At 44.6% G+C, this 26,378-nt stretch overlaps 3 protein-coding genes across 4 annotated transcripts; 1 reads left to right on the top strand and 2 right to left on the bottom strand.

Annotated features, from left to right (window-relative positions):
* The first annotated feature begins 625 nt into the window (after window positions 1-625).
* On the top strand, window positions 626-18,448 carry ppp4r4 (protein phosphatase 4, regulatory subunit 4). 2 transcript variants are annotated; one of them, XM_056405417.1, is made up of 25 exons: window positions 626-760; window positions 4,305-4,378; window positions 6,152-6,254; window positions 6,375-6,522; window positions 7,182-7,255; window positions 7,393-7,499; window positions 7,604-7,711; window positions 8,243-8,364; window positions 8,793-8,915; window positions 9,706-9,848; window positions 9,942-10,061; window positions 12,080-12,157; window positions 12,494-12,577; window positions 12,714-12,887; window positions 12,980-13,085; window positions 13,287-13,434; window positions 13,535-13,679; window positions 13,824-13,862; window positions 13,964-14,035; window positions 14,120-14,177; window positions 14,277-14,351; window positions 14,648-14,738; window positions 15,610-15,671; window positions 15,792-16,296; window positions 17,708-18,448. In XM_056405417.1, the coding sequence occupies exons 1-25, from the start codon at window positions 653-655 to the stop codon at window positions 17,751-17,753; spliced, it is 2,913 nt and encodes a 970-aa protein (XP_056261392.1). In that variant the 5' UTR covers window positions 626-652; the 3' UTR covers window positions 17,754-18,448. The 2 variants fall into 2 exon arrangements, with proteins under 2 accessions (XP_056261392.1, XP_056261391.1); XM_056405416.1 differs by having other exon boundaries at window positions 14,114-14,177.
* Window positions 18,449-18,593: 145 nt separating this feature from the next.
* Window positions 18,594-22,414, bottom strand: serpina10a (serpin peptidase inhibitor, clade A (alpha-1 antiproteinase, antitrypsin), member 10a). Its single transcript, XM_056405420.1, has 6 exons — window positions 22,289-22,414; window positions 21,447-21,743; window positions 21,069-21,356; window positions 20,190-20,463; window positions 19,818-19,965; window positions 18,594-19,660 (listed from the first exon to the last, which is right to left on the bottom strand). The coding sequence occupies exons 2-6, from the start codon at window positions 21,727-21,729 to the stop codon at window positions 19,472-19,474; spliced, it is 1,182 nt and encodes a 393-aa protein (XP_056261395.1). The 5' UTR covers window positions 21,730-21,743; window positions 22,289-22,414; the 3' UTR covers window positions 18,594-19,471.
* Window positions 22,415-23,565: 1,151 nt separating this feature from the next.
* On the bottom strand, window positions 23,566-26,231 carry xrcc3 (X-ray repair complementing defective repair in Chinese hamster cells 3). The gene is made up of 7 exons (XM_056363625.1): window positions 26,026-26,231; window positions 25,366-25,503; window positions 25,074-25,286; window positions 24,650-24,804; window positions 24,357-24,569; window positions 24,122-24,159; window positions 23,566-23,892 (listed from the first exon to the last, which is right to left on the bottom strand). Exons 1-7 carry the CDS (start codon window positions 26,078-26,080, stop codon window positions 23,673-23,675), a joined length of 1,032 nt encoding a protein of 343 aa, XP_056219600.1. The 5' UTR covers window positions 26,081-26,231; the 3' UTR covers window positions 23,566-23,672.
* Window positions 26,232-26,378: the final 147 nt, after the last annotated feature.

The raw sequence follows: 26,378 nt of genomic DNA, 5'->3' as shown, positions 1-26,378 counted from the left end.
TGACGTTCTCTCCGCACAGAGGAGGCAGAAACTGTAAAAGATTTGAATGGAGTCTGCGCTGCCTGGTGTTGTGAAGACCCGCCGGAATGAAAGGTGATGTTTTTTATGTCTGCTGCTCTTCGGTTTTAAACTTTTCACGTTGTGGGTTAACTCGCGTGGAAATAAACGTTAAATCATTAATTTTCTAACGGAGTCTGGCTTGACGTTTCCTCTGCATAGGAGCGTGGATTGGTTTGGAAAGCGTTCAGCTATGGGATCTGATGCTGAACTGGGATGTTCTATTCAACAGATGTTCCTCGGAAAAGTGGAGGTTTTTCTGGAATAACCGCAGCTTGGAGGACTGGCTGAGCGCCGAGCACACACACAGACGCTGCTGAGCTGGGAAGTGCGTTTCTAACCTCTGACAGATCACTTCATCTGCAGATGAGCCAAGACGCGTTATAATATTAGAATTCTGAACGGAGTCTGGCCTGACGCCCCCAACCACCCCCCACCCCCCGGACTGATAGAGCAGGGATCTCCTAGGAAACGGTTAGTGACACTGCCCCCCCCCTGCCGCCTCGTTCTCTCATCAGGGATGGTTGGTACTGAGCTCCGCCGCCTGCTCTCCCACTAACCACCAGTACCAGACTGGGTAATTTCCAGTGAACAGATGTTCTCCAGCAGAATGAGTGTGAACCAGTCCAGCCTGCTGTATGGACAGCTGGAGGAGCTGCAGGAGCTCGCCTTCATCGAGAGGCCGATCCGCAGGAGTCTCAAGGTATTTTTACACCTCAGCCTCTGATGGTCTGAAGACTGACGTGGGGAGACATTGAGTGGGTCATGTGTTGAACAGTTTGACATGTGTGAGACGTGAAGTGATGAGGATGATGATGATTGAGGTGATAATGTGACATGTTGTATGAGTCAGTGAGAGGAAGATCAGCAGCCTCCATGTAGGAAGCAGAGGGGAGACCCGCTATCTGCGCAGCATGACGCAGTTTCTGTCTGTCTGTCCACCTGTCTGTCTGTCTGTCTGCAGTGAGACAGGTGGACAGACAGACAGGTGGACAGTCTCTTGTGTCTGTCAGGATCTCGTCACCGTAAACACTAACATTATTCTCTAACCGTTACATCAGCATCCACATGTGAGTAGGAAGAAGTGGACTGTAAGTAACAGAAGAGACGATAAGTACTGTAGGTCTATAAGAACACACACTAACAAGACTTTTGGCTAATGGTCAGTTTTTTGATCAGTAGATGGATCAGTTGGTCCATCAAAACCCTAAATGCCAGAAAATAGTTTAAAAAAATGTCCAAAACCCAAAGACTCAGTTTAACATCATGTTTGAAGAAAAGCAGCAAAGATTGAACAATTTGCTTGACCAATCAGTATTTGACCAATCAATATTTGATCAATGAATATTTGATCAATCAGTAGTTGTTCAATCAATATTTGACCAAATAATATTTAAACCAGAAACATTTGGTGCAGATTAAAACAGCTGCAGGTGAATCATTTTCTATTTTGTCTACAACTCCGGCAAATGTACAGACCCCAGGACAGTAGAAACCAGGACAGCAGAGAGCAGAACAATATAAACCAGACACCAGAACAGTACAAGCCAGACACCAAGACAGTAGAAACCAGAAACTAGGACAGCAGAGACCAGAACAGTAGATGATGGACAGTAGATAAATGATGGGCAGTAGGTACATGTTGGACAGTAGATACATGTTTTTGGACAATAGATACATGTTGTTCAACAGTAGATACATGTTTTTGGACAGTAGGTACATGTTGGACAATAGATACATGTGGTTGGACAGTAGATACATGGTTGACAGTAGATACATGTTGTTGGACAATAGATACATGTTGTTGGACAGTAGATACACGTTGGACAATAGATACATGTTGTTGGACAGTAGATACATGTTGGACAATAGATACATGTTGGACAGTAGATACATGTTGTTGGACAGTAGATACATGTTGTTGGACAGTAGATACATGTTGGACAATAGATACATGTGGTTGGACAGTAGATACATGTTGGACAGTAGATACATGTTGTTGGACAATAGATACATGTTGTTGGACAGTAGATACATGTTGGACGGTAGATACATGTTGTTGGACAGTACATACATGTTATTGGACAGTAGATACATGTTGGACAATAGATACATGTTGGACAGTAGATATATGTTGTTGGACAGTAGATACATGTTGGACAATACATACATGTTGGACAGTAGGTACATGTTGTTGGACAGTAGGTACATGTTGGACAGTAGATACATGTTGTTGGACAGTAGACACATGTTGTTGGACAGTAGACACATGTTGTTGGACAGTAGATACATGTTGTTGGACAGTAGACACATGTTGTTGGACAGTAGGTACATGTTGGACAGTAGATACATGTTGTTGGACAGTAGACACATGTTGTTGGACAGTAGGTACATGTTGGACAGTAGACACATGTTGTTGGACAGTAGGTACATGTTGGACAGTAGGTACATGTTGGACAGTAGGTACATGTTGGACAGTAGATACATGTTGTTGGACAGTAGATACATGTTTTTGGACAGTAGGTACATGTTGGACAGTAGGTACATGTTGGACAGTAGCTACATGTTGTTGGACAGTAGGTACATGTTGGACAGTAGATACATGTTGGACAGTAGGTACATGTTGGGCAGTAGCTACATGTTGTTGGACAGTAGGTACATGTTGGACAGTAGGTACATGTTGGACAGTAGCTGCATGTTGTTGGACAGTAGGTACATGTTGGACAGTAGGTACATGTTGGACAGTAGATACATGTTGTTGGACAGTAGGTACATGTTGGACAGTAGATACATGTTGTTGGACAGTAGGTACATGTTGGACAGTAGGTACATGTTGGACAGTAGCTACATGTTGTTGGACAGTAGGTACATGTTGTTGGACAGTAGATACATGTTGTTGGACAGTAGACACATGTTGTTGGACAGTAGGTACATGTTGGACAGTAGATACATGTTGTTGGACAGTAGACACATGTTGTTGGACAGTAGGTACATGTTGGACAGTAGACACATGTTGTTGGACAGTAGGTACATGTTGGACAGTAGGTACATGTTGGACAGTAGGTACATGTTGGACAGTAGATACATGTTGGACAGTAGGTACATGTTGGACAATAGATACATGTTGTTGGACAGTAGGTACATGTTGGACAGTAGATACATGTTGTTGGACAGTAGGTACATGTTGGACAGTAGGTACATGTTGGACAGTAGCTACATGTTGTTGGACAGTAGGTACATGTTGGACAGTAGATACATGTTGGACAGTAGGTACAGGTTGGACAGTAGCTACATGTTGTTGGACAGTAGGTACATGTTGGACAGTAGCTACATGTTGTTGGACAGTAGGTACATGTTGGACAGTAGGTACATGTTGGACAGTAGGTACATGTTGGACAGTAGCTACATGTTGTTGGACAGTAGGTACATGTTGGACAGTAGATACATGTTGGACAGTAGGTACAGGTTGGACAGTAGCTACATGTTGTTGGACAGTAGGTACATGTTGGACAGTAGGTACATGTTGGACAGTAGCTACATGTTGTTGGACAGTAGGTACATGTTGTTGGACAGTAGATACATGTTGGACAGTAGGTACATGTTGGACAGTAGCTACATGTTGTTGGACAGTAGGTACATGTTGGACAGTAGCTACATGTTGTTGGACAGTAGGTACATGTTGGACAGACCTTTTAGATGAAAACATGGTTTCCTCTTCAGTGGAGGAAATTCTGGATGGTCAGTGTCACCTGAACGCTGTGTACTGCACTTTGACATCACACCTGTGGGCGGAGCCTGTGTGTTTACGAACGTAGGGAGGGCCAATGGTTTCACAGGAGTGACTCACATGCACTTACATGTACACATATGGCACTAACACTCACACGCCGCCATCCCAGCTACTAAGTACAGAGAAACTCACATCACTGACATCTGACATAACACACAGAAGGGGTGTGGCTTCGTTCTCTGCTCTGGACACCATTAGTCCACTGTATCTTTACATACAGAACAGATGCTTGCTGCTGTGTTATTGTTTAAAATCTTCTGTATATAATCTGTAAGTACAGAACTAAATTAAATGTACAAATGCAAAAAATGTCAGGCATTAATTTCTGATAAATTAACGATACAGAGGTTGCTATTATTATGACTTTCACATAATAACTAACAGACCTTTAAATAAAATAAGTGCCTTTAAAAAACACAACACTGAGTTTTTGGAGTTGTTTGTTGTTTCCTGTCAGACGGCCGAGGAGATTGATCAGCTGACTGTGGATGAAGACCTGAATGACATTGAGAGAGCTGTCTACCTGCTCAGGTGAGAGCTGTGGGTCATTGAGAAACACGTCTACACTGCGTAACCTGTGGACATGTCAGTGCTGTGTGATGTCACACTCTTCAGTGCTTTTGTGATTGTTTTTCTTTTAGTTTTCTGTTTGACCTCAGACTGTGTTGAAACTAGTTTCGGGTTGTTAGTCAGGAAACCCTCAGTCAGTTCAGATCCAAGAAGAATCCTCAATAAATAAAAAGAGGCCTCAGGTAGAAAGAAAGAAGAAAGAAGCAGTCCAGTCCTCCACCTGTCCTCCTTCCCCATGACCCAGTAAACTCTGAAGCTAATTGAACAGTGAAGGTAATCATCCTGTAGTCTGATCCCTGAGGATCTGAACTAGTTCACTGAACTCATTCAATGTCTGGACTGAAACTTGAAACACAGCTGAAACCTGCAGGACTCAGGGGTACTGGACTGTGGAGGATCAATCAGGATCTGAGCTCTGTAACTGATGTTGTAAATGTTTCTGAAAACAGAGCTTAAACTCAAATATATAAACAACAGCTGGACAGAAACCACAGGAGACCTACACAGACTGTTTGTATGGAGGGTTCTGGACTCTACTGATTCAGATTCAGGTTCTAAGATTTATTAAGGCTACGTCGTCACGACTATGTTTTCATTTTAAAATGAAAAAGATCTCCATCCAGACTATCACACCTGAAAACACACATACCTGAGCAGTCACCTACACTGAGCATGTGCGAGCAGGTGTAAACAGGAAGTAGATTGTCTCCTCTGAAAGAGGAACAGCAGAGACAGTTGTAGCATTAAAACAGAGAATGTAAGTGAACAGCAGCTGCTAGCAAAGACAGTGTTGAAGAAAATTCACTCAAGTCCTTAGTTTCAAGTTTGCTGTAGTGAAGTAAGTTTATTGGTATCCCAGGATACGGTGAGCCAACTGACACAGAGCGGGTCTGAGGCAGTAGACTGACCCAGAGTGTAGGGCAGGGGGACAGTTATACAGATGAAGACAAAGGGATGGACAACTGTATTTGCATATACCTGGGGTTACAGACATTTGGTCAGACAGGAAAGGAGGTTAGAAACAAAAGGTAATGTTTATCAAGAGGTCTTGTAGTGTAGCACTTAGGTTCAAGTTATCAAGGGGGTAGGAGTGCCTCTTAGGCTGGATCGGCATATCCACAGGTAAGGCAGGAAGGGTCCCTAGACTGAATCAGCATATGCATGGTTAGGGCAGGCGGGGCCCCTAGACTGAATCAACATATGCACAGGTAAGATGTTGTTAAGACAATGAAGCGTTGGTGATGTAAGAGGGAAGAAGGGGTGTTCTACTTGATGAAAGGATCAAGGGGCCAACTCAGTAGGGTTATAGAGTTGTTCGTAGTTGTCAGCAAGTCTACACTGAATACACTGAAGATTGTGTATATTCTTCCTCAACAGTAAGGTCAGTAACACTGTCATTCATTATCATGTTATATTCACCACTGGTAGTCCAGGCTGATGAGAGCCAATCAGGAGAGACCATGGCTGTGACCTCATTGTTTACAAAGGTCTTCAAAGAGTTTTCAAAATAAAATACAACCCCAGAGTTTTCTAAATAAAACAGGTCCAGCAGCGTTTCCAAAAGTCTCAGTTTATGTGGCTCGAAAACTCAGAAGTCGTGTGACGGGAGGTGAAAACATAGCAAAAGAGATGCTTTTTTAAAAATGAAAACGTAGTTGTGTGGAGGCGGCCTTATAGTCCCTCAGAGTTCCTCTGTGTTTTCCTTCATGTTTTTGTATTTCCTCTCCTCGTCAGTGTGGGTCAGGAGGTGCAGAGAGCAAGCGTCATTAGTAACCTTCCGAGTCTCGTTCGCCAGAATCCAGCTGAGACTTTTCGTCGGGTCGTACCAAAAGTCCGGGTATGTAACAGTCAGACTGTATGTGTGTGTGCAGGTAGACGAAGGCAGGATGAGGACAGTCATTCTGGGAAATTACAGGTGTGTCTCACAGGTATAACCTGTCCTGTCTGTGTGACTTAGGAGGCCCTGAACGGATGCGGAGCTGAAATCCAGCTGGCAGCAGCAGCATCGTTTCTAACTATCCTACAGGACGACATCATCCTGATCCACACCCACACGTACTCCATCCTGAAGACAGTCCTACTGCACCTGAACCACAGAGACACAGGTAACACACCTGAACCACTGAGATCATGATTATGAGCTACAGTTTAGAATGTGTTTGAAATCCAGCTGTGGTAAACTGGACCTGATCTGTTAAAACACTGGATTACCAGTTCAGATTACCTGAAGTTACCTGAGCGTCCACCATCACAGGTGGAACACCAGACTGGTCTGTGGCCTGTAGTTACTTAGTTTAACCTGGAGACATTTTGAATCACCAAAAACCACCAAAATGTGGACCTGTGGAGGTCCAGACTAGACCAGTTCAGTTCAAGTGAAATCTTCTGAGGACCCAGTTTCAGAGACCAGCTCATGTTAAGACTGATCAGGTGTTTCTGGTATTGACGTCGATGTTGACTTTGACAACGACGATGACGATGAAGTTGATGATGACGATGACGTTAACAATGACGATGAAGTTGACGATCACGATGACAATGGCATTGACGATGACGATGACAATGGCATTGACGATCACGATGACAATGGCATTGACAATGACGATGACAATGGCATTGACGATCACGATGACAATGACATTGACGATGACAATGGCATTGACGATCACGATGACAATGGCATTGACAATGACGATGACGATGATGATGACATTGACAATGACGATGATGATGACATTGACGATGATGTGTTTGTTGTTGTCAGTTGTGAGCAACGCCTGGTTGGAGACTCTGCTGTCGGCCATCAATGCTTTACCCAAGGAAACCATCAAACAGGAGGTACAAGGATCAGGGATCTCTACCTGTCTCACTCTGTACCTGATTCTCTCTGTACACGTCTATCTCTCTGTACCTGTGTTTCTCTTTACCTGTCTCTGTCTGTACCTGTCTTACTCTGTACCTGTCTGTCTCTGCAGGTGCTGAACCCTCTCCTGTATCAGTCTCAGCTGTCTCACTCTCTTCAGGCTCGTCTGGCCAGCTGTCGCATTTTGGGAAAAGTGGCCTGCAAGTTTGATTCCCACATGTGAGCTTTCTAATTGATTATTGATCAGATGATGAAATCTGATGGTGTGTGTTGATGTTGCTACACCTGGTGTGACACTGACATGTGTGTTCTCTGTATATCAGAGTGAGGATGGAGCTGCTGCCATTGGCTCGGTCTTTATGTCAGGATGTTGAGTTTGAGGTCCGAGCCTGTATGTGCCGTCAGCTGGAGAGCATTGCCAGAGCGACTGGGTAAACCTCACCATACACCAAGCAAACACCAACCAATCACCAACCAAACATCCACCAGCCTTAAGGACTCTTTGTGTTTGGACTTTTCAAATTAGTTTGGTCATTGTCATTTCATGTTTTATTTTGAAGTAGCTTTCTTTGTGTGTCTCTTGTTGTTTTTACTTCCTGTCTTTGTCCTGTTTCCCTCCAGTTTGATGACAGTCCTAATGTGTTTCATCTGTGTTCAATTACCCTTGCCTCCCTTGTGTCTATTTAGTCTCTGTGCTCCACTTTGTTTTTGTCAGTTTGTCCTGTTCTCCTGAGTTGTAGTCCTGTTTCGCTTCAGTGTTCCCGTTTGTTGTTCTCTGGTGTTTTCTTTTGTTCTTGGATTTTCTGTTTTTTTGTTCCTGGCTGGTGTCACCTACTCTTGGATGGTCTGCATTTGGGTCCCTTATAACTACAAAACCTGACAATACCAACTAAACGCCAAACACAAACACCAAGCAAACGCCCTGCTGAGGTGAGACAGTGTGTCTCCTGTCTGTCCTTCAGGGTGGACGACACCAGGATGGAGCTGCTTCCTGAACTTGTGGAGCTCGCTGGAGATGAGGAGAGCAGCGTCCGCCTCGCTGCCTTTGACACCATCATCAACCTGATGGAGATGATTGACAGTGGTGAGTCATTAGGTTACAACAGGTGGAGCTGAGAAACTGTCTGCAAAGTTTAAAGCCCCCTCCTTTTCAGAAACACCACATTTACAGCCCCTTACTCTTTATGAAGATTCTCAGTCATCCAGATCATGGTTATCTGAGACAAGTTAAATCAAAGGCAACTGGACTTGGTTGTAGATACTTAAAGACATTTCACCTCATTCAAGAGGCTTCTTCAGTTGTGGCTGACCGGTGAGGAGACCCAGGTATTTCAACTCTGTAGGGTCGTTATGAGGGCCATTGATGTCACAACATAAGTGACATCAGCCTTTTGGATGAGAGGTGAAAATGTCTTCAAGTAGCTACAACCAAGTCCAGTTGCCCTCAATTCAAATTTCCTTGGTCCCCCTCCTCTCCACAAACACCATGATTAAAGCCCCCTCCTCTTTCAGATGACAGACTCCATGTAGTGGTTCCTCTGGTGATGTCAGTGTGCGAGGCATCATCGCAGGCGGATGAAGCTGTCGTGGCGTCTTTGTCGTTCCAGTTTGGGAGGCTCTGCAGTGGACTGACAGGTGAGACTCAACACTGACATCACACAGTAGAGACTGCTGAAGCTTACGTGGAATAAGTCCAGAGTATCCACCATATGAAGTTCAGTGAAGGCTGGCAGATATGAGACGGAGGTGGTGAAATAAAATTTTGTTCATAAATTGGTAATGCTGGGGGGAGGGGTAAGTTTCTTGTAGGATCACCCAAGGCAAACTGGTCCCAGATGAGAGGACAAATTTAGTGTGACCAACTATGAACAGTGACTTCAGGAAAGAGTTACCTTGCCTGGAATAGGCAGACCATGGGCCTTTCCTGGGCCTGATCTGATCAGCTGAAGGGGTGACATGGGGCAACTGCCCTGCAGGTCCACTACCTGGAAGGCTGGATGTAAGGGTCAAGTTGCCAAGCAACACCACTGGCCCTAGTGTGCTAACCACAAACTTAGTAAACTAGTCCTAGGGGTGGGAATCGTCACTTCTCTGGTGGGAATGGAGCCAGAGTTGAAGTTGAAAATGAGGCAATACCAACTAAATGTAGTTGGGCTCAAGTCTGTGCAATCACCAACTCTTGCCCAGGGTGAAAAGCACCCTGTTGTGTTGGATTTTTCCCCTGAGAACAAGAGGGTCTGTGTTTCCAACATTCAGTCCAACATCTTGTGGCAGGTGTTGGACTCCATCAGGTTTGTTCCTGTCACAGATTTAGTTTGTGGTTTTCAGGAACAGGATCTGAAAGTGTGGTTAAGCTGTGGAGTGACAGTATGGGGACTTAAGGACTGAAGAGTCGTGATGTTTCTGAGGAGTCATTGTGTTTCAGGGTCTCTGTCAGATGAGCAGAGGGGCCGGTTGCTGCAGAGGTTTAAGGTGCTGTGTGTAGCCGGTCTACAGACTGAAGGAAACCAGATTGACATCAACAACGAGTCTAAGTTGATCCGCTGCAACTGCTGCTACAACCTACCGGTAAATTCCCCACACACTCAGTAGAGCTTCAGACTTCAGTTCAACCTTCAGTCTTTCAGATGGTAGATATCACTCTTTACTTTCTCTCTGCAGGCCATGGTGATGTTTGCTGACTCCACCCACTTCCTGTCAGAGCTCTACCCATCGTTCTCCAGTCTTTGTTGTGACCCAGAAGTCAGTGTTCGACGAAGTGCTGCAGCCAGTTTCCACCAGGTCAGAATAGATAGATAGATAGATAGATAGATAGATAGATAGATAGATAGATAGATAGATACTTTATTTATTCATGTGTCCATTAGCTCATTGTTGATGATAATAATAATAATAATAATAACAGTTGATAATAAATAAACAATAATAATTGGATTAATCCACTTCCTTTGGCTGAGGCGTTGTATAGCCTGATGGCAGTGGGAACAAAAGATCTCCTGAACCTCTGTTCTGCAGCGCAGTGAGATTAGATGTTTGCTGCAGTTGTAGCTGCTTCTCTGTCCTACCAGAATGTTGTGGAGAGGATGTTGGTATTTTCCAAGATGGCCTCGATTTTACATTGCATGTGTCTCTCCACAACAGTCCTGAGTGAGTCCAGACTCCTGCAGCACAGACCCAGCCTTTTTGACCAGCTTGTCCAGTCTCCTTGTGTTCATGTCTGACATTCTGCTGCCCCAGCAGACTGCAGCATTAAAGAGTTACACTGGCCACCACTGACTGATAAAACATGCAGCATTTCACTGCAGACGTCAAAGGACCTGAGCCTCCTGAGGAAAAAGAGCCGGCTCCGCCCCTTCAGGTAGATGGCATCCGTGTTCAGGGACCAGTCCAGTTTACTGTCCAGGCGCATACCTAGGTATTTATAAGTGTGCACCACCTCAATGTCCTTCCCTCAAATGTTGACTGGCTGAAGGGTGGGCCTAGACCTCCGAAAGGCCATGACCATCTCCTTGATCTTGGAGGTGTTCAGAAGGAGGCAGTTCTTCTTGCTCCATTCACTATAGGTCATCGTCAGTGCCCTGTACTCCTCTTCCTGCCCGTTCCTCATACGCGCCACAATAGTTGTGTCATCTGAGTATTTCTGGATGTGGCAGGATTCAGAGTTGTATTTAAAGTCGGCCGTATACAGGGTGAACATGAACGGAGCCAGAACAGTTCCCTTTGGAGCCCCGGTGCTGCTCATCACTGTCTCTGAGACACAGTTACCCAGCCTGACGTACTTTGGTCGTCTTGTCAGGTAATCCACAATCCAGGATGTGAAGCAGGGCTCCACCCCTATCCCATCCAGCTTGTCTTTAAGAGTGGGGGGTTGAATGGTGTTAAATGCACCTGAGAAATCAAAGAACATAATCCTCATGTAACTACCTGGCTCATCCAAGTAAGAATGGGCCTAGTGGAGCATGTAAAGGACGGCACCATCCACTCCAATATGTTCTTTTGTAGGTGAACTGTAGAGGTACTAGTGCTGTTCAACCTGTGTCCTCAGAAGGTGGCTTCATGATGTGTGATGTGAAGGCCACCGTTCTGTAGTCATTTATCTCAGCTGGTCGTGCTACTTTATGTATTGGAACAAGACATGATGTTTTCCACAGGACCAGGATCCTCCCGGTTTGAAGGCTTAAGTTAAAGATCCTCTGGAGAGGCTCAGCCAGCTGGGCTGTACAGGCCTGTTGCCTTTCCAGGACGTATCCTCTTGAGCTCCACCCTCACCTCCTCCACTTTAAAGGACAGGAGACTTGACCCCAGTGTGGAGGGAGGTGCAGCTGCAGTGTCAGGTTGTGGAGAAGATACCATAGGAGAAGCTGCAGCTGAAGCAGTGGGAGAGAGAACAGTGTCAAACCTGCTGTAGAACAGGTTGAAATCATTGGCCTTGTCCACATCACCTCATGTTGCACACACCTGAACTTCTCCTTGTCTTCATGAACAAATAACATCATGATGTTTCATCTGTTGTGAGTGTGAACAGTAGTGAAGTTTGTCCGAGGGTGGCACTACTGAATAGATCATGGAGTGGTTTAAATCTAAAGGGTTCATCCTCTGAGGAGCAGGAAGGAAGTTAGGACACTGATGACCAGTACCAGTTGAGCGATCATGAACATCACCTGCCTTGGGTTCTGCATGGTTACAAAAGCCAAGAGATAAGAGATGAAAGAAGGAAGTGTTCAGTGTTTGAAAGTTTCTTCTGCTAATAGTTTGTAAAACTGTTTCCCCTCTTTCTGTTGGCCCACCCCAACTGTCAGGTGGTGAAGCTGCTCGGTTCAAACGTCCAGGTGGTCCACAAAGAGCTTTTGGTCCTACTGCAGGACGACGCTCTGGAGGTGAGAGCCCCCGCTCAGTCCACATTGTTAGCATGTTTCTTTAGAAACTCTTCACTGAAGTCACAGCAATGAGTGTGTGTTTGTCATCACAACATCGCCGTGTCGAAGTTGTTTCCATGTGTGTTGTTGTATTTATGTGAGGTCTAGTTTTTGTCTTTGGACTGAGTTGTAGCTATGAAGCAGATAAATCATGTTTGTGCAAATGTTACCACACAGTGTGCCAAACATTTAACAACGGCCCAGACCAAACACACCTACATTTTCTTCAGAACATGTAGTTTCTTCAATTCAAATGTTTGTGTTATCTGTACTGAAGCCTCTGCTGTTGTTGTTGAGGTGCTGGATGCACTGATGAATCACCTGGAAGAAACTCTGGAGGCAGTTCTGTCCAGAGGAGAGAACCTGACGCTGGACAACAAGGTAGGAAAACAAACCTCTGACTTTAAACTAGTTCTAAGTTCAGCCTGGGTTTTTCTTTCTTTTCCTGTTTTTTTCTATAACCCTGGTTCCTCTGTTCTTCCACGTTCTCCGGTGGTCCCCATTTTCTCCTCATCAGTTCCCAGAACTGCTGACGGCCCTGTTGTTGGCAGAGCAGAAGGTTGGTTCTTCTCTGCGTTGGCGGCTGCATGAAAAACTGCTGCAGCGTTACAGCTGCCTGGCCAGACTGCTGCCTGGAGAACTGCTGCACCAGAGCTTCTCCCCTCGCATCTTCATCATCCTCACCACCAATGTCAGTACTACTAGATGCCACAAGACGTGACATAATTCAACAGGTAAACAGCTGAACAGACAAGTAATCCCCTCTGGTTACTGTGTTTGCAGAAGGTGTTGCCTGTGCAGAAGGAGGCAGCTCGGACGTTTTGCATATTCCTCCGCTACAATCGCAAACAGGAGCAGCGCCAGGAGATGATGGAGCGACTGATCCAAGGTCAGAACACCATGGTCCTGTAGTCTCAGGTGCTTTGAGTACGTCACCTCAGTAATTTGTTTTAAAAAAGCTATTTTTTTCTTAAAAATCTATCACAACCTCTGTAAAGATCATAAATGACTGTGATTTGACAAATGTTGAGCAAATTGTGAGGACACATTAGAAGCTTTGCGTTCATGTTGGTCTGTCTCTGATCCTCAGATCTGGCCCAGGGTCGGAGCTACTGGAACCGTCTGAGGTTCCTTGATGTTTGTGAAATGGCCTCTGAGATTTTCTCCAGAAAATACTTCAACAAACACTTCCTGAGTCCGGCACTGGAGCTGGTCCACGACCCCGTCGCCAACGTTAGGTAGTTCTGTCAGAACTCTGTCCAATGAGGCAGGTCAAATCTGTCTTTCTGACATCAAATGTGACACACTGGTCTGCCTGTTCACATGTCTATCTGTCAGGTACAAGCTGTGCCAGTTGTTGCCCAGGTTACGTTCGTCGCTCCGTCTGCCAGCTGATAAACAACTGCTGCAGCAACTCGACTTCTGTGTCCAGAAACTTTTATGCAGAGAGAAAGACAAGGACGTGGTGGCAACCATTCGCAAGGTAACATCCATACTACCTGTGACCAATCCAGACCTCTGTCAGACGATTCTGTAGACTTGAGATGAATCCAATCCACAGAGACCAGAGTTTGCTTGTTAGCCTTGATAGGTGTAGATGATTCACTGTGTTCATCATGTTTTCCAGACAGTGTTGGAACTGGACAAACTGGACCTCACAGAACCTGTAAGAAGCCTGTTTTTAAGACCTGGACTGTAGAATAAATAACAGCTGAATGTTTTGTTTCTGTTCCGCTCTACATCTGGTCTCTGGTCTCTTGTTGTCAGTTTCATAAGAGGCAGGAGAGGGATTTACTGGACCAGAAAAAGGAGAAGGAGGAGACTCTGCTGCTGGAGATGGTGAGTCTGAACCTGACAGCTTGTCTACCGTCTAAATCACTTCCTGTTATGTTGTAATGACATTTCCTCTGTCGTCAGGAACAGCTGGAGCGACAGCAGAGCGAAGGGAAACTCAACTCTGAAAAACATACAGAGAGAAAACGTGAGCACAACTGTCCTTTTACTTTTGAATGAGTCAGAGGGGGAAGAGCTGACTCTGTTTGGTCTTTAGTCCCGTCTGTGAACCATCTCTCTTTGACAGGAAGGGAAAGCAAGACCATTCTCTCTGCAACCAAATCCATGTCCGTGTCCTCATCTGGAGCCGCCTTGTCCTCTGGTAAGACAGAAATATGACGACTGATAAAATGTTTTATCTTTGAACTTCCAACACAATCTTGTTTTTTAGTCTTGACAGACGTCTTCTCAACGCACTTGTCATTAATGATGGTAGATGTACAGATTTTTATCGCCAGCATTAGTTTGGTGGATGGTTTATGATGAGTTCTAATTATCTTTACAGTCCCGGAGATTGGTACATACCGGACTGTGGTGGATGTTTTCAGGCTCATGTAAACAGTGTTAAGAACATGGAGGTGTATCCGAAAATAATGATGATGTGTCTTCTTCTTACAGGTAAGGAGATGAGGAAGGCTAAACTGTCACGGAGTCGATCCCTCAGCAGTCAGCCAACAACATCTAAAACCGCCAACTCAGATAGACCTGTGTAAGACCCACCAGAACTCCTTCACTTTCAGTTTAACTTTCTTAGGGTCTTTCTTGGGGGTAAATGGACCATGAGATAGATCAGCATTGTACTGGACTGTTGTGGTTCAGAGGGAGCTGATCCTGAAGTGGATCTCTGTTTCAGTCCTCAGCTGTGGTCCTGGTCTCTGGGTTAAGACTGAAAGAATGACATGGTGGATCCATGATTGCCCATGGCAAGGGGTCTGCACTCAGATCCAGGAGGAGAACCACTGCTCCTTCATATTGAAAGGGGTCAGCAGACATGGTTCAACATCTGATCAGGATCGTCCAGGGAGAACTTTTCTTTAACAGTTGAACAGAAACTGTATTTTCTTTGTTGCCTCTTTCTGGAGCTCCTTCACTTCCTGCTTGATGATGATGTTGTTCTTTGCCGTTGTGGTCTTCATGACTTTGTCAAAGTCAGACATCTTGTCCCTCTTCTGTCTTGCCCTGATCTTGTTGACTTGTACCTTCTCCCAGATCGGGCACTGTGAGATGTCTTTGGGGACTAACCTCTTGACCCCTGTACACGAACAATCAATAAAAGTCCAATTTTGGTCGATCACACCTGTAATAACACCAGTCTGAACGTATGGGTCAGAAAGAGGCGTAGGAATCACAACCCAGGAAAAAGGACATTACAATCTCTGGTGGACATCTAGTTTTCACTTGGTGCAGTGAGGTAGACCTGGACTCAGGGTATGGTCAGTGCACTCTGACCTCTGACATCACTGGTGGGTGGGGTTACTTGTGCTTAAAGTCACTGTAGAGTTTTATCTGTTGGTTTTTAAATGTGGACTGGAACAAGGTTCAAGGTTCTAAATGTTCTGTTTTCTGGTTCTGTGATTCAGGAAGGTTAAGGAGCTGAGTGGTACATCTGGATCTGGGAAGTCCTCCATGATTCAGAGCAAAGGTACCACATCTTTACACACACCATATCATTAACCCTGATTAGGATCAGTTGTTAGGACTGCAGGACACAGTCAGGATGATTCATGGTCATTATTCTTACATCACTTCTGGTGTTTTATAGATGACTCCCTAAGGACTGTCCACTTCACCATGGCAACTCAGTCCACCTCCTCCATGCCAGTCCTGATCCGCAGCAACACCACCAGCCTCCTGGACAGGGCTAGTACGCTGGACCACAGAACTAGTTCCATGGACCACAGGGCCAGTTCCATAGAGCAGAGAGACCATAGAACTGGCACACTGGACCATAGAACCAGTAACATGGACCACAGGAACAATATGGTGGACCATAGAACTGCTGCAATGGACCACAGGACCAATACCTTGGACCAGAGAGACCACAGAAGTAGTACCTTGGACCATAGGACCAGTACCATTGACCAGAGAGACCATAGAACCAGTACCTTGGACCAGAGAGACCATAGAATCAGTACTGTGGACCAGAGAGACCATAGGACCAGTACTTTGGATCAGAGAGATCATAGGAGCAGTACCTTGGACCAGCGCAGTAAAACAATGGACCGGGGATGCGGAGTCAAGGAGAGCCAGTCCAGAAAGCTGTCGATGTGAGTTCTAGCTAAAACATTCACATTCTGGTGGTAGAACTCTTTCAATTGATGGTTCCACATGTTTTTTTTTTTTTTTTTTTTACAGTTTATCACCCAAAAACTCTTTAGACAAGGTTCCAAACCAGGTTCTCTCTTACTGAACCAATTACATGTCTGTGTGCCCCTCCCCTCAAGACAGGGTCATCTGAGGTAACCTGGTTTTAGCCCTGGTCTAATCCCATATAATCTTGTTATTTACACTGACTCAGACCCTTATATCCAGAGCATGTATATCCCAGACTTAATTCATGTTTAAATTTGGGCTGTCTTAATCCCGGTTTTGTTTTAGCCCCACTGTTCACCTGGTTTTAGCCTTAGATTCCACTTGTTTAATCCAGTTTTGACCCTGATTTAACCTGAGCTTTAACCTGATCTGATTAGCTAGCTTGGTCCTGGTTTAGCCTATTCAAACCCTGGAATATCCCTATTTATATATCCCTATCCCTGCTTCATGGCTGACTTGGCCCAGGTGTAGCCCTCTCTAAACCTTTGTTTATGTCTTGTTAGTACTCATTTTTCTTCCGTCTTTGTTCCTACTTTAGCCCTGATTTTCTTCTTATTGTTGAGCTCTGACTTTATTCTGGTTTATTCTGGATCTTAGTTTAGTCCAGGGGTCGGTTACCCATCGCTCTTTAGTCCTTCCTCCTGGCTCCCTAGCTTTGTCACACTTCTTACATCTTGTTATCATTGTCCTGAAGTCATCCGTACCCAATTATGAAAACATGTAGCCTGTACAACAAATTAAAAAAAGGTTTTAGAACTTCGTTAGATACTAGTCATGCTACATCACAGCGCTGGTGTCTGGGTGTTTTCCTCAGATAGATGTGGATTCAAAATCCAAAGAAAGAAGTGTCAGAGCAAAACTTTAATAGTGTGTTGGCAGGTGTGTTTGTGTTCACCACCTCTGCTTAATGTTTATTCTGAAGTTAATAAACAAGATAACATGTGACGGTGAAGAAGGACCAGAGTAAAGGTAGTTTGCCAACTGTTTATTTCTTGTAGTTCTATAATTTCATTAATGTAACAAGTGTTAAAGTGCCAAATGAGCATATCCAGCCACAACAGACGACTTATAAAACATGTTCATTTAGACCAATACCTTAAAGGGCTCCAGATATTTTCTTTTGTGTGCCTGTTGGACATGAAAGGTTGTCGACCCCTGGTTTAGTCCCGACCCTGGTGTATTGCTAGCTTACCTTGACTTAACTCTCATGCTGTTTTAGATCTGTAATGGTTCAGCCCAGATTTCATTGAGCTGTGTTTCTGAGTTTTACCTTGGTTTAGACTCTGATTATCTTTAAGTTTCTGGAGATTGAACTTTGTGTTTACAGTTTTAAATTATTAATGTGCTGTTTTTTTTCCCCAACAGAAACAGGAAGTCGAACTCTTTCAGTGTCCAGTCGGGTCGAGACTGAAGATGATGATGTCAGCATACCTCCAACAGGCCATTAGCCAATCAGCAGTCAGGGAGCACTTTCAGGACATTACCCAGAATGCAACAGGACATCATCTCTGCCTGACAGTGACAAACAGAGACAGTAGAGCCTAACCTCTATTTGTATCTACTGAACACTGTGTATTCTAATAATCGCATCCTGTCACCTGATTGGTTCAGTAAATTCCACACATTTAAACTGTGTCTGTGTTCTTATTGGTCGGTGGTTTCAACTGCTAATGTGTGACTGGTTGGATGATTGCTGACATTACAGGGAAGGTGTTACATTCTGTTAGACCAGGTCTAATAACGTCTGATCATCTAGTCATCATCACAGAGTCTCCACGGTAACCTGCCCCTGCTCACCACCAGAGATCCAACAGTCTCTTCAGTGTCCTTGAGTCTGTCCGACTGTCAGGCTGAAACATCTCTACAGATGTGATGATCCTGTTAACTGATTCTCTAATACATTCATTGAAGAGTTTTTAATAAGACTGAACCAATCAGCTCTCAAATCAGTCACAGCCAGGTTTTTTCCAGCATGCACTGAGCTGAGTACCTAACCCTGCAGCTGTGCTGATGCCATGAGGTTAAGGCTACTGATGTCAGCATGACATCACAGCAGGTCATGATTGCATCCGACAGAAATATACTAGAATGCAGTCATTGAACGATCGATTGGTTCTGGAGTCCGTCATTCCTGCAGATGATTCAGATCAGCTTAACAGGAACTGGTGCAGTGCTCTGATGTCACAGTGAGGTTTGATGACATCATTAGTGATGTTGGTGAACACATGAGCCACAAAACGCTACAGGAGAATGTTTTTAAATATTTAATGTTGTACAGGTGGTTAATAACAGTCATCAACTATGAATAGAACATGTGGTATGGTATGATAGTTGCTGTCATGCTAAAATGCTAACATGCTGATTAGCTGTAAACACAGTCCAGCTGAGGCGGATGGGATGTCACCACACCGGTCAGTCATCCAGGACTCATCAACACTGTTTACTACCAGGTTACTACAGGGAGGACTAGTCTCAGGTTGTAGTTACTCCAACATGGTGACTTTAAGTTCAGGGCTGTGGCGCAGATGTCACACAGATTAATACTCTGTTTGACTCCTCCTCCCTGTACAGGGCAGTGTGCTGCGTTCAGTCACTGGATGACTCTGCATCAAACATAAATCACAGATCCTCAGTGAGAGGGTGAAGGGAACATTACAATCAACGTTGAAAACGAAGCAGCGTCAGCGTGTGATCTCATCACTGGTCACATGACAACAACCAGATATTGATTTTTTATCTTTAAGTTTATTCTTGACATTGAACTACATACTAACATCAGCTGATGTTTAGCAGGTATGTTTACTATGCTAATTAGCAGTAAACACAGCGTCCAGCTGAGGCTGATGGGAATGTCATTACATGTTGTTTGGTCATGAACCAGGTAAGTGAAAAAATCAAATCAAAGTCAGGGCCGTTCAGATTGATCTTGCGGTCCCTCGGGGAGTCCGGACCCTCAGGCTGGAAAACACGGTAAACACTACAGACCGAGACAAGAGTCTACTGACAGTAGAATAACATTAGAACATTGTACACCTGCTACATCCTCTTTTTAAACTGTTAACGTAAAGTTTGATAGGTGTTTACTCAGGTGGACGTGGCTAAGCAACCTCTCAGGTAACCTAGCTGTTATTATTTCTTGGTGGGGTCAACCACTCGGCCGATGAACAGCAGGTTGCCAGTGGTCGGCTGGTAGATGATGAAGATGAAGGGTCTGTTGATGGTCAGTCGAGGAGGAAGAGCAGAGAACACACTGACTCCGCCCCCTTCAGGGATGTTATCACTGCGCTCGTCAACTGAGACGATGGATTTGTGGAAAACCTGGAAACAGTTAAACAAACAGGTAAATAACATAAATAAATAAAGTTTAGGGACAAAGCTTTTCACAATAAAATACATAAAAATCTGATCAAACTAGATCCTAGTTCAGACTCATCCTCAAACATTAAAGCAGACACAGACTGCAGACAAAACTCACCTCTGTGAGTCTGGGTCCTTTAGCCCCACCCATGTTGGTGGTGTCAGCGTCGTCCTGAAACACCTGAGTGATGTCAAGAGTCTGCAGGACGTCCTTCAGAGAATAGGAACGCTCCAACATGAAGCGAGGGAGCTGCACCTCCAACTTCCTGTTAATAAAATAAAACAAGTTTTATCTCTGAGGGTGAGGACGAAAGAAACTATTCAGATGTAGTAGGTCCCAGAAGACTTTATTTCTATTGTATAACAATAATAATATGTAATAAATAGGACATCCATCTATTCATGTTAATATCAAACAGTTTGCATACGACTCTGTCATTTATGTTGATGTGGGGGTAAAGAAAGACTAAAGGACGGGGGGGTGTCTCACGTCTTCTTCAGCTGTTTGATCCAGGCCTGAATCTTCTCGGCTGTTATTTCGTCTTCGACTGTGTTGATGTCCACGTCTTCATCAGGCAGCACCACTAACATCGCTGCTCCGTCCGTCATCGGCAGCTTCAACACGCCGACCTTCACCAAGCGGTCGTATGCGAGGAAGTACTTATCGGCCCTAAACATCATGGTAACCATGACGACGTGATACTTGTCCACGTAGAAACGCTCGTCCTGAGAGAGGGATGCGTTAAAGTACGGAGTGAACTGAGCTGAAAGACAAAAAGAACTTTATTTATACAGACAGACAAATATTATTTATATCAAATAACAGAGATGAGTTAGAAGACTGAACCATCGACCACAAGCTCTCTAACAGGGACAGAGGCGGAACTGGTGCAGAAGGTTGAGGGGGGCTCATTAGATAAAAGACAAGTGACAAAACAAACACCATCATACAGATCCTCCAGATCCAGGTCTCTGGACTTACTGGAGGATCACCACATTCCCTCATGTGATGATGATGATGATGATGCAGAGCGCTGTCTAACCAACATCTCCCATGGTTCAACTGGATTGAGATCTGATTTGATTCTGATCTGATTCGTTGATTTGTTCATGGTAAGTAACATCAGTGCTAATGCTACTGTTAGCCATAGCTAACAGTGTTAGCATGTTGGCAGTAAATGTTAGCTAGCTAACGTTACTGTAGTCTCACACAGTCAGACCCATGTCATTTCATCCATGCTCTAAACGTCAGCAGAAACTGGATCATTTGAAGAAATGTGATGCAGTTTTCTATATAAACAAATGATTATACACAACCTGCCCCATCACCGGTAACTCCGCCCCCTGACAGGAAGCAGGTGATACATACTCTGGTATGAAGCAGCAGTGGCAAGCAGCAGCTGGGTCTGGGGGTCCAGGTTGGTCACCAGCTCCCGGACCTGATCACTGGTCTGCTGCTGGACCCAGCGGTTGATGTTGTCAACGGCTTCCTGTGGTGCTGTGTAGACCAGATTCTCAGCATGTCCCCCAAATTTTGTCTGAACCAGGTCCAGGTAGGAGGGGGACAACTGGAAGCCCTGGGCGGGGAGGATGGCCACGCCCTGCTGCAGGTTCCCGCCCCTCTGCAGGACGATGGTCCTTAGAGTCTGAAACAAATCTGAGAACAGCAGAGAAAGATTCAAACCTCAAAGTCTAAAACTAAAACAGTGTCTGAAGTCCACCTCTGAACCCTGATCTCAGATGCTACCTGGTAGAGTTTGTGGGTCCAGTCCAGTCAGGGTAAGTCCTTGAAGCAGCTGGTCCTGGGTCGGCCCGTTGCTGGCAGTCAGCAGCGCCATCAGTCCGGCGGACAGCGTGAACGGAGACAGGAAGACGTTCTCGTCAGTCCGACTAGCGACCACTCGATACAACCGGGTGGCGAAGTCTGAGTTCCTATTGGTCAAATCCTCCACAGAGGGGTTGACGGTCTGAGAGGAGGCTGGACTCAGGAAGAGGAGGAGGACCAATGGGAGGGGGGCGGAGAGATTCATGGTCACAGTGCCCTCTGGTGGAGGAGAGGGGAAAAAAAACTGATCTGTCACATTTACAAGAAACTGGGGGAGTAGACCGCAACCAGAAACATCTCCAGTCCCAGAACCAGGTTCATGACTGAGCTGGATCCATCAGAGCTAAAGCAGCTGTTACTGATCAATAATATCAGCCATCAGCTCAGAGCACGGGCAAGGCCCTCTGTTATCTAATGACGTCACTCAGGTCTGCTTTATTTATTTTCTATGATTAGTTTTAGTTTTTAACTATTGTGTCTGAATGTGTGCGTGCGTGGGCTTTTAATTTGAAATGATTTTTTTTCCTGTTTGGACAGCATTCCTGATCAGTCCTGATCAATAGGAAATATTATCTATTGATCAGTTCGCTGCTGCCGTCAGCAGTGACTCCATCACTTCGATCTGATCGCTCAGTATCGGTGATATACTGATGGTATAATCTACTGATAAACAGCAGCTGAGCTGCAGCCCGTCAGCCCGCTGCTGTAAACAACAAACAACCGGAAACAAACAAACACACGTCATCACATGTTATCACACTGACCTTCACTTTCCTCTGTTGATCTTCAATATTTGACTTTTGATCAGACGTCTTTCTGCTCTGAAGCTTCACGAGCTGCGCATCAACATCAAGCTCACGCCCTGGTCAGCGCAGCAAACATCACTTCCTATTGACTCTTTTCAAAATAAAAGTCCATTTGCGCAGCTGCAGTACAACGTTCGAGATTTAAAAAAAAAAAAAGAATATCTGTAACATGATTAAACTTCAATAAAGATGAATGAAAACACATAAGGTCACATCACAGTTCAACACAAACTTTAAGTTAATCAATTAGTTCATTAATGAATTTGTTTCCTGACAGACACTGACTAATCACTCTTTCTGCCTAATGGTCTTCATCAGGGAGTGAGGGATGGACTTCATTTTATGAAACGTAGACAAAATGATTAATAAATTAATGTATTGTTACAGACTTGAATCATAACAGGTAAAAAAAGAATCAGTTGCACGAAGGTTTAATAATGCAATAGCATCATGTAAATAAACAGCAAATATAACTAAATGAGTTTTATTCTCACATGTAACGTGACAAACACTTTTCTAACAGGACCAGAGAAATTAATTGTAACAGAGAATCATAAAGATAAAGATGAGCCAAACTTAACAGCATTCTCTGATAAACCTAAACTGATTAAAGATTATTGTTAAACTGTGGAGTTATTATAAATGATAAAAACACAAAAACCTTTTATTTTGTCTTCGTTTTATTACAACTGTACAAACACTTTAACGCTTTTCTTTTGAAGGAAACAAAGCAACGTCCAATTTCTCTAGTACTCTACTGTCTTTACTGCAAACTGCGCAGGCGCACTGACAGCGACCTGACGTCATGATATTATGTGAATATATTATGATATATAATATCAGTAAAAGCAACAGGAGAGAGTAGATCATGGTAGAATAGAGTAGATAGATACTTTATCTATCTCCTAGGGGAAATTCATGTGTCCAGTAGCTCATTAGTAATAATAATAATAGTTGATAATAAATAATAATAATAATAAATTAGTCTAGTCTAGTCTGGCTTAGGTGTCCTACAGCCTGATGGATCTCCTGAACCTCTGTCCTGCAGTGAGACGTTGGCTGTAGCTGCTTCTCTGTCCTGTCACAATGGTTTGGAGAGGTATGTGATGGTGATGATGATGATGATGGTGATGATGATGATGGTTTGTGAAGAAACGCGAAAAAGAATGATGCAGAAGTTCCATTGGAGAAACGGCCATTTTAAGTTACTGTCCACACACGTGTAGATTCAAACGCAAACTGCGACCTTATGTGATTTATTATAATCTTTATATCACACAGTTTTCATACACATCTTTATTTATATATTTGAATGGATGGCTCTTTCAATTAAAACAGTTTATCAGTCAGAGCTGGAGACGCCTCGGACCCCCTCACTCCAGACTGCGGCGTCTTGTCCATCTCGGGCCAGGTGAGGCGCAAACACCACCTCTAGCCTGCGGAGGGCGCTGCACTGGTCACCACGGGCAATGGTCCCCTGGAGACGCCTGATCATCAGCCGGACCATCACCTGATTGGCCCAGGCCAACCCCAGAGCAGGTGACACATTGGAGGACAGAGGTCTGAGACAGAGAATAAATTTGATCACGTCACAGATTTATAATCAATGAAAGTGATCCACTTCTCTTTGTTTCTAATTTGTTTCAAATCAGTGTGGATCAGATCAATAATAAATATATCAATAGCATCAGATCACCATGAATGATTTAACAAAATAAAGATGAAGAAGAAGGAAGGAAGGAAGAAAGGACTGAAGGAAGGAAGCAGAGTGACAGATTAGTCAGTTTTTACCCCAAACTGTGATCAGCTCTGTTGAAGACATCTGTGACCTGAAACACACACACATTATTGATTATTGATCTCTGATAACCATCAGATTAAAGATGGTGTTTGGTTGTGGCTGCCGCTCTGACGGACGCTGTCAGGTTTAGTTATGGAAATGTGCCAAGATTAAGACACTGACTTCAACCTGCTGCTAACCAGCTAGTAGAGGCTTAGGGTGAGGGAGGATAGTTGAGTGTGTTACCTGGTTGATACAGAGGACAGGTGTGCTGAACTCCTGGCTCAGGTGGTGTAGTGTGGAGGAGAAGGTGAGCAGCTGTTTGTTCCTCTCCAGCCAATCATCAGCCTGGAACTCAGACCTGAACAGAGCCGCCACTGAGTCCACGACCAAGAGCCGGACCAGACCCCGAGCCAGCAGGAGGGGAACACGCTGGGACAGACACACCTGGAGAGAGTCCTGAGGAGACACAGACAGGTGACAGGTGACAGGTATGAAATGGTCTCAGCCTCGGCCTCTGATCAGTAGGAGAGACTCACCAGATCAGCAGCATGCTCAATGTAGACCCGATCACTGAACTGGGTTCTGCTGATCAGGGATGGTGGGATGTCAGAGCGCAGACAGGACTGTCCTCTGATCAGCTGCTGAAGTCGTCTGATGGGAAACGAGTCCTCGGTGCAGATATAAACTGCTCCTGTACAAACACAGAGTTCATCATAGCTCGCTGATCCTGAGTCTCATGTTAAAGTTACACTTCATCAAAATCAAGTACAGGATTTACAAGGGTTCAGGATCAGGAGCAGCCAGTCCAGATGTAGTCCAGATACAAACAGGTAGTTAAGATGGTGGTCAAGTTCACTACAGTCCTCATCTGAGAGAGACAACTCCAACCAAACTCCATACTGAGCCCGTCAGCCAGCATGAAGCTTTACTGTGTGGGGAGCTGATGGTGTGTTTACTGACCTGAGTCCAGCCCTCTGTATCGTGTGGGGTACTGTACAGATAGACAGAGCTGCAGAGCCAGCTGAGTCTTTCCCGCTCCGCTCTCGCCAGAGAGCTCAGTGACCCCCCCCACAGGAAGACCCCCCCTCAGCAGCTCATCCAGTAAAGGACAGCCCACACTGAGTCTGAGGCCGGACTCCAACCTGAGACACTCCCCACGATGGAGGACGAGGGCTGAAAACAAACACACAGGTTAACTCACTCTGACATCACGCTGTCACGTCCAATCAGAATGCACATCTCCTGCCCTGACCTGGGACTGGAGGGTGTGATCTGTAGGAGGAGGCGGTAGCGGTGAGCAGCTGCTGGATGTCACAGCGGGACAGGCCGGTGAGTCTCTGCAGGTCCAGACCAGAAACACATAAAACCTCCCTGACAGACTTCATCTTGGCTAGAGAGAGATGGAAACATGTGGTTACCATGGTAATAATAATCAGATCAAATGTCTAGTAGAATATGTTGAATGTAGTTTACCAAAATGTTGAATATATGTTTTGGAGTTTTCATTAGATTGTGGAAGTACACTGATGTTACAACATAGATGATCTTATTTATTTTGATCTAATTTATTTTTTATTAATTTTTGTTAATTTAATTGTATACATTTATATATTATACATTATTTTATTATTGATCTATTTTTTCTGATTAATTGTTTTTTTTTTATCGTTGAACAATATTTAAAGTTCAATAAGTGCGTGGTGTTACCAAAGTCAATGAGTAATCGTGTTAAATAATTGTGATCTCAATACTGATCAAAATAATCGGAGCATCAGGAGTCAGAATCCTCTAAAGATCATGAGACAGCAACACCTCTGACATGATCTCAGTGTGACCTGCTGTTAAATCATGTTTATGGACAAGAAGCGACGTAACAAAAAGTTTATATGTGAATGAAGCCTGGTTCTCTGACCTCTCCTCAACGCTGCCCTGATCCTTGGGTTGAGCTCCAGTTGTTCCCAGTTCATCTCCCCGCTGCTCCAGAGAACCCGCCTTTTACCTCCGCATTAAACAATGTGTTTGTGCTTCGTCGTTTTGTTTTGTTTTTCTGTCCGCGCGGCTTCACAACACTGACGAAAACCCGCCCAAACGCCACGTCATCACTCGTCGCCGGGGGGAACCATTTGCCTGGTTCAGTGGAGGTGAATCGTCCCGGTTTAAGACTAAAATCAAAATCCATCTGTTACGTCACACAGAGAAATGTTAGTCTGGCCAAACACATCACACACAGCACTTGATATATGTCGTAAATGTTTTGACGTCATA

The sequence above is a fragment of the Seriola aureovittata genome, chromosome 19, assembly GCF_021018895.1.
Source record: "Seriola aureovittata isolate HTS-2021-v1 ecotype China chromosome 19, ASM2101889v1, whole genome shotgun sequence".
Taxonomy (NCBI): domain Eukaryota; kingdom Metazoa; phylum Chordata; class Actinopteri; order Carangiformes; family Carangidae; genus Seriola; species Seriola aureovittata.
This window is presented reverse-complemented; position numbering and strand designations above follow the sequence as displayed.